Source organism: Aphis gossypii, unplaced genomic scaffold (genome assembly GCF_020184175.1).
Source record: "Aphis gossypii isolate Hap1 unplaced genomic scaffold, ASM2018417v2 Contig00429_ERROPOS248183, whole genome shotgun sequence".
Taxonomy (NCBI): Eukaryota; Metazoa; Arthropoda; class Insecta; order Hemiptera; family Aphididae; genus Aphis; species Aphis gossypii.
This window is the reverse complement of record NW_026083100.1, coordinates 2,924-11,856: the sequence shown is the minus strand read 5'-3', so window position 1 is coordinate 11,856 and position 8,933 is coordinate 2,924. Positions and strand designations below refer to the sequence as shown.

General features: G+C 28.3%; 1 protein-coding gene across 1 annotated transcript; it reads right to left on the bottom strand.

Annotated features, from left to right (window-relative positions):
- Window positions 1-6,002: 6,002 nt before the first annotated feature.
- Window positions 6,003-6,611, bottom strand: LOC126554072 (uncharacterized). The gene has a single exon (XM_050209183.1). It carries the CDS (start codon window positions 6,609-6,611, stop codon window positions 6,108-6,110), a length of 504 nt encoding a protein of 167 aa, XP_050065140.1. The 3' UTR covers window positions 6,003-6,107.
- Between the last annotated feature and the right edge of the window lie 2,322 nt (window positions 6,612-8,933).

Here is an 8,933-nt window from a genome sequence, read left to right as displayed (position 1 = left end):
ACTATATCAATACTTTTATAGAATTATTAATTGTTGTCATGCTACAAATAATATTTACCTCGAGGTACCGATAATAGTTCTATAATAATATGCTCCTTGGGTTTCATAACTACTTTTCGGGTTTCTCCACAGTTTTTTGCCACACAAAGTCTTTCCGATGTTTCAATGAAATTATAATTCCTTGATTTATGGATTCTGGTTCAAAGCATAAATCATTTGAGCAGGAAATAATTCTTTCATATGATGGCATATCTGTTAATAAATGTTCGATCATTGAAGATGCAGTATCGACAGTATCTATTAAATGTATATCACCAATTAAATTTTTCGTTTCAGTATAATGCATACATAATAAATAAACTCTGTCCATGTACATTATTTTTTTGGGTTTTGTGCCAATTATTTTTAAAACAAAATCTGCTGTTTGATCCTTTGATTTTACTTTTTCATTTAAAAATAGATTGTATGCATTACTTTTATAGTAGAAATAACCAAAATTGATAAAATGGAATCAGCAGCACAAGTATTATTAAGTAAAATTTTATCGAGTCCGGGTACATATATTGGTTTGTTTTGGAAACAATAACCATTTTTTAATAATGCTACTGATGTAATATTTCCTTTTTGATTTAAATCAATTTTGTTAAATCCCGGTTGTTTATTAAAATATGATTTAGATGAACGAATTTTTGTTATGGAATGATCTTGAATACTTCCTTTTTTTTTCAAACTTTTACTGCCGATGATTCATTATATTTTATTTTACCAATGTTTTTACAATCCAAACACAATCTTGCTTCACCACAACCTTCCTCAGTATTTTTCACAGCAACAGAACAGCCAAATAAATGCACTGGCTTATTACACTTATTACAGCGATGAAGCCCAGTAGGTTTATCTCCATTATTACATGCTATACATAAAATCAAATCATTTTCTTCATCTGACAACTCTTCAGAAGAAATATCACAAAACAGGTCTTGTTTGCTATTTAATTCTTTAGTGGTAAGTTATTCATAATGGTACTTACTTTTTTCATTTCTATTTTTATTTAATAATGATAAATCACTCAATGGATTTTTAATTGGTGATTTTTCATTACTTAATGCATTCAGCAGTAGATGATCACCTTGATAATATTTTAAAATATGTTCAACAAAACTGTCTACTCTAATAGGTAAAACTTCATTTTTAAAAACTCTATTTTTTAAATGATTAAAATTACTTTCACATCTACTACTCGAAGCTATTCCATCACCAAATCCAAAAATATGTATATTTATATATATTAAATATATATGATTTGTATATTTTTTAAAGTATATCTTACACATATAGCTAGTTGATCTAAGATTGCGACATCTTGAGTTGAATCAACAAGGATACTAAAAATTTGGGCTTGTTTAATTTCATTGACTATGCTTTCTTGCATTATTTGACCAATTGCTAATAATATGAGTTTATTCATAAATGTTTTTGATAAAAATGTGACCAAAGATCCTCTACCATGGCCATGGACCTGGGAAAACTTATTATTCATTTCTTTCATTGTTTTTTCTTTACGCTTTTTGCTTAACTCTATACATTTTTTAACATGTTAATTTAACACATCATAATCTTTAAGTAACATCACAAGTTCTAAAAAATTACCATGGTTAACAGACTTATCTTCTGGACTATAAGCCGCTTCGTCTTTACCTTTAAAAGATATTCCTTGTCTACCAATAAACAAAACTATATCGATTAGCCTTTTAATAACTAAGCGAGAATGTTCTACTTCTTTAGAATGTATTTCTTTTAAATTAAAATCAATACAATTATCAATTTTTTTTTTAAATTTGCTCTAAGCAATGCAGAAACTGCTTCACGATGTGTTTGTGATAATTCATGTATTTTTAATGTATTATAGACATTTTAAGAATTAGGAACATTTAGTCCAGATATTAAATTGCTAATTTTTTCACATATTGGGCTGAATGCCATACAAGTAGTGCAATATATTTTTTTAGTGTAAAAATAATAAGACAATCATTTACGTGGAATTTTATCTTGATGTTGGTCATCTGAAGTTTCAATATTTTGATAATATACCTTATTGGGGTCAAATGAAAGTTTATCATTAATTAATACAGAAGGTTGAATAGGATGATTTTTTAAAAAGGCTAATTTGACTTCTACTGTATCATTGCAAGGAGGTCTAATAAAAAATGCTAAACTACTTAGATTAAAAGAAGCTGATTGTTGTATATTGTTGTCTGCACAATTTTCTTTTGAATATTGAACACTTTTATCTTTGTCCAATATATTGCTGTCATTGGATTCATTCAAATTAATTACAGAAATATTGTGTTTGTTAGAGGACTCTGAATAGATCACGCAATCATTAACTAGTGACTTAGGCGGGACTGTTGCTCTCCCTAGTAAAATCAACGAACAAGAGAAAATTAATTTCCGTCAATTATTTGCATGTGCCTTACAGATTTGTTCCAATTTATGTTTTTCGACTTGGGTGTTTAGCAAACCAAGGACATTTTCAGCATTATTATTTTCTTATACAAAAATGAATATAGGAGTATCTCTCCACAGAGGGCACATTATTGAGTAATAAAAGTGGTCTTACCTTCCGTTTGTGGAATGAAACAAAGTTTTTTTTGCCGTTGGTCATTCGCACATTTTTTTAATTCTTCTTTTTGTTTTGCTTTCCTTTTATCAGCACCACACTGATATTTTCTTTCATGCATTACAATATATCAAATTAATAAACAATAAATAAACAATTAACATTAAAATAAAACACAATTTATTTAAATAAAATGTAGACACTGACTTAAATTATTATAAATTATTATGATGCGCATCTAATAACTAATCGTGTTATACTGACAAAATAATATTTTGACGCAACGATTTTGCTAATTTTAGTGTTAATCACCCAAATATACCGTAGACAAGAAATACGTATATTTTGTTATCTGTAATAAGTGTTCAGAATTTCCAAAAATAGAACCATGTATTCTACTAATACTAATTCAATTCTGACCATACGCCACTTGCAGGCGGCCAACAAATAACAAATTTATTAATAGAACTTAAATAGTAAATAACTAAATAATAATAGGTACTATTGGGAAGTCGAAATTGTACTGGTTTGATCTACTATTTACTATTATACCAATATAGTAATATGTTACCAGCTATATTAGTAATATTATTTAAAATAATTTAAAAATAGTAAAAGTATTTTTTGATCCCTTTTGCATTTGTATTTCCTAAATTATTATGAAATCTAAAACAAAAATGTAATAAAATAATAAATCGACAAGGCAAGGGCCCCGAACCCCCGACTAGTTGAGGGCCCCGTCAGCAATCGCTGATCAGCGGTCCAGGCCAGTCCGAGCCTGTATAAATGTACTAAAAAATATACAAAAGTACACAAATATTTTATTTATTACAATAGTAAAATATAGTAAAATAATACTGAAATAAATATAGCGTAATTAGAAATAATTGTATTTATTTAAAATATTTTATTGTCTTATTATTCATATGTTATTGTATTATTATTTTTTTTTTGAACTCTTTGATAAAGTAAACTTATTCATATTTTCTTTTATATATACGGTATCTACTATATCACTTTTGAGCAACTTTTTACTGTATTGAGGATCAATTATTTCTCTCAGTAAACATTCTTCATAAAATCTAAAATATTTCAAAATCACACATAATTATTGATATTATTATAAATATAACATATTTCAATATAACAACATTATAGATACTTACAAAATTAATTGCCGCTCCATTTTAGCTTCCCAAAATAATTCACTGAACTCAATAATTTCCAAAAAGGTCCACTTAGGAGTGTATACCAAAAAGTAACATTTTTTTCTATTGGTAATCCGTATTTGTCCTTGGATTTGGAAGTAATAATTACTTTCTTTTTTTAAACAATGTTTACCATTTGTCATGGTTAAGTATGAAATCTAAATATTTAATAGTAAATACATTTTAGATTATAAGTGAAGCCAATAATCATTTGACTTTTTTTATTTATTTTCCTATTTTGTAAACTCTTTTTCGGTTAAAAATATTAGATAAACAATTTAAAAACAGACATCAAACACTAACCTTTTTTGCTTCAATAGACTCTTCTAAAGAATCATAGTCTTTTACTGAATACGGACATTTAATTTCGACAATGAAGTTGTCATCCACTAATCCATCTGTTATTAAATAATATATTAAATTAAAATTTGTACCAATTAATTAACTATATATTATAATAAAAATATGCTTTACCAGGAGTAGCTACTAAATACGGAATAGAATTGTCAATAAACAATCCACATCGTTGTATTTCTTTTCCGATTTCTTTCTTCAGATATTTCATAGCAAATTCTTAGGTATTCTTTCTGTACTCCGTGGCTTTAGTGGCTATATTACTATAAAGAATGTCATAGACAGTTGATTTGCAAGACGTTTGAGGACGCATCTTGCATACTTTTCCAAAGTTGGATGCTGTTAAACGGTTCTTCTCTCAGCAAACCACTTTTGACTATTCGATTGATCTCTGGTTTCTCGTTCTAATATTAATTTTTGAGATTTAGATAGTGTAATTTGTTGAATAAATTCATGTTTTTTATTCGGAACTCATCTTCTGACAAAATATCTAATAGAGGTAGGGCTAACCCATAGTGTTCATCAGGACCTTTTGATACACATTTTTTTTGTTTAAATTTTCCATTTAACGCAAAAAGAGCTCGTTGTTTTTTTAAACATATTTTCTTATCATTAGTGTATTTTAAAAATTTTTTGCCGATTATTCCTGTAATACAATTTATTTTTTAAAAACTTATAGATATTATTAGAAAATTTTGCAAAATTTAACAAAAACAAATTATGTAATTAACCTGGACTTTTTTCTGTGATTTTTTTATGCATCATTCTAATAAAACTGCCATCCGAGTTAAAAGAAACAATAGCCGCTTGAACTCGAATAATATACGACTGTCGTTGAGTAAAGTTTTTTCTTTTGCCGGCGATGTGTTTATTTATTATGCTGTTAAATTGTTCACAATAATTATTGTCAACATCATATAAAAAACTTTTTGCATTGTTAATAACACATCGAATAGCAGAAGTTATTTCATTCATGAGTCCACACTTTTCAATCTCAGACACTTAGTTTTTTTCACTCAGTTTTGGCCCAGTACAAAAATATTTTTCACATCTAGAATGTTCACCGAAAATATGATATGGGCTATTCGAAATATTTTTTTTTAAACCTAAAACAAGTTTAGTATTAGTTAACTATTTTTACGGCAAAATTAACTCTAACTCAAAATTTAATTTTGTTATTTCTTACCCTCAATTTTTTCATAATAAGATTCACTTAAGTTCTTTCTGTATTTCACTCCTTTTGTTACAGCAGTTCTAAATCTCATTATATTCCTAATAATAAATGTACGTATAAAACAAGGATATTCTGTTTTTTTCGTAATTCCGAGTAGCTTTTGTCCATAGTTACGGAGAATATGGTTGCGACACTCAATTTTTTCTATTAATACGTTTGGACCATATGGCATTACACCGTTCAATTTTTTCGTTACGCTACTATCTCCATCTCCTATTATTAAGGTACATAATGTCAACATGAAAAATAAAGTATTAGACAGTGGCGTACCTGTGGGGGGGGGGGGGGCAACAGGGGCATATTTTTTTAAATAGGTATTTAGTAATAATTTAAAATAAAGTTTCAGATTATATTATAACCATAAAAAATTATAATCGATGGTAATATTTACCAATTAATTTATTATACTTCAGTCCATGCATTTCTATACTGCATAAAAACCCTTCGGAAATAGCATCAGCCTCAATGCGTGTGGCACCTTTAGACCAATTTAAAAAACATTCATGGGTATTTGGTTCTTTTCCTATCGTTTTTGCCCTTTCACACACAACGCAATACCGATTTCGAATTCCACAAAACAAAATTTTTTACTTCGGTAACCAATAATTGTAGCCTATAACATTGTTTTTTAAGACATTTTATTCAACATTAAATTATTCAAAATTAGACAACGGAATGAAATGGTAAATATTTATACCGCTCCTGATAACGCATCATATTTGGTTTTGTAACTGCGTTTACTCCATTGGCCATCAGCTATCACAAGACACATAGGAGTACCATCTTTATCTACGTCACCAGCTTCAATTGCTAAGCGTTTTTCCTCAATACCAGCCAGCTTCATAGCGTCCCATGCAGAATCTTTTACATGTTTACTTAACACATTATTATAACTCATGAATGTTGTAGGAGACATACATGGGATATCTAAACTCGCTGATAATTCTGCTAATTGAATATATCCTATACCGATTGCGATAGTTCCATTTACAGCAGCCTTGTTTATTGGAATATAACTAAGATCTCGACTTTCCGAAGTTAATACAGTTTCCTTATTGCACATTTTATATTTAAAATACCAACGTGTCTCAAATCCCATACAGATTTCATTTACAAATTCAACATCCATAAATGTACAATCAACACCACGAATATGATTATTAGGATTTTGAATTTGTTTGAATACATGTTTCATATCAACAATTCGCCGTCCTCCATTTTAAAAATTCAGATCACTATAAATTATAATATTTTTATACAGTAAATAAGTTAGGCACACCATTTAAAAATTAAGTCTTACGGAGTTTTACATGTATCTTCTTCGGCAATTTTAAGATCATGACTATTTATTTTAGATATTTCCTGGTCACTGACATTTATGTAAGTATTATTTAATGGTGTACTACTCGTGACTAACGGTATCTGTGTTTCACATTAATTTGGACCATTTTCTATTTCAATTGAAATTTTATTTACATAACTTGTAGATCTATACAATGAAATATATTTTATATACCAATTAAAATTATGAAATTCAAAAATAAAATAACCGGAAACTCGCTCTGCTGTACATCTAGATATCATCTGGTCACTATAATGTATGTGTTAAATTGTATACGAAAAACGATTTTGAATGGAGATGATTTGTTAGTATAGGATATATTACTTTTAAATATTGTTGTATAGGTATTTAATTTTATTTCAAGTAATATATTTTTAAATTAGGACGGATTGGCGTTTGCATACGGCATGGTTAGGTACTTTTTTAATTATAACAAAAATCAAAATTCCTTTGCTAGAAAATCGTTTTTTACGCTAAATTTTGGATTTCGGAAAAATTAAAACTTTAAAAACTCGTAAATTTTAGATTCTTGAATAACCCTCAAGTTTGTTCATAATTATTCTAAGCTTAACTTACGCAGTATGCACAATATAGTATTATATTTTCAATTTTAGATTCTGAGCGAAGCGAATATAATACGTGAATTTTTACGCAAAACCAATTTTCGACAAAATCGATTTTGGTTTATGGTGTAACTCTAAAAGCAATGAAAGTAGATCCATGAAATTTTGACTGAATATTTATATTAGCATTTTCTATACACCATAACATTTTGACTTATTCTGAGTTGTTTTCGGACATTTTCAGTTTCCATTTTTTTTCTATAAATATCAATAAAATTTTAATTGTTGGGTAAAAATTATTGAAAATTTAATAGCAGACTCCTAATATATTGTTTAAAAGGCAGATGTAAAATATAGCTAAGGATTTAAAATTTAAAATAAGATTCCATGTAAACAGGTTATAATATAATAATAACTTTATTCACATTAATATCATCAAATAATATACTTAGTAATATCATAGGTAGGCGTGTAGTAACCAGTGATAGTTACTGCACGCTTCTTTTACGACGAATTCACGTTCCGCCGTAGGTTGGAGAGATGAGGTATATAAGTTAACAATAGATTAATAAGATAATTGATACGTTTATTAACTTGTTAAAACAATAAATGAAAAGGCTTTCGTTAGCGTAAGCACAAGTACTTGACTACCGGAGAGCAAGTGACAACACTGACTAAGTCTAACTGACTCTTAACTAACTCTAATTAAATCTATGATGAAGACTCATATTTATATGGAACATGCCGTGATGGAGAATCGGATGATCTACGTCTATGAAGTAGCGTGATGTGTTTAATCCAATCAGGAAACGGCATCAGTGGTCCGACTCGGTGGCGTGATATAGTTATAGGCCACTGGACTTTAGCACTACGTTTTTATTCTAAAAACGTCGGTTTACTACAGGCGGTAGGCTGACGCTCACTGACCATCTTCGCTCAGAATCGTTTTTCTTATACAACGATATTATATCATTGGAATCAAATTTAACACAATCCATTACAGTGACTCACTTGTAACCTACTGTACAGCAGATCGACAACCACTTGCCCAACCTTTTTTGTTAATACATTTTAAGTACAATATAATTAGCAAATATTCATGATTTTGACTAATTTTGTATTTTTGTCAATATTTGGACTTAAACGTTTATAAAAAAATGTGTGCCTATGTTTTTTAATAACTTTTAAATGATAGTATAGAGTCATCTATTCACAAAAATCTAATAACTTACCCTGAGAAAGTATCCTCTATAGTCTCATCTGGCACAGTAGTACTAATATTTGAATAATTATTAGATTGAGAATCAACGCCGTTAACGGTCTCTTCTAACTGCTGAAAGCTTTTACTAGTCGATAATGATTTTCTGTAATTTTTTTTTAAAGGTATTATTTATATACTTTATAAAATGCCTATTCATTTACAATGTACCTACATACGGAGAAACCTTGAAAATCTTGTATTCAATTTTAAAATGTTAGATACGAAAAGAATATTTTCTATGAGTTCTATACTTGTTTAGTAAAAAAAAAGAACATATCTATAAGACTATATTATATTATTATAAAATTGCCAGAATGTTTTAAATTTGTATTCAGATGAGATTTCATCCAA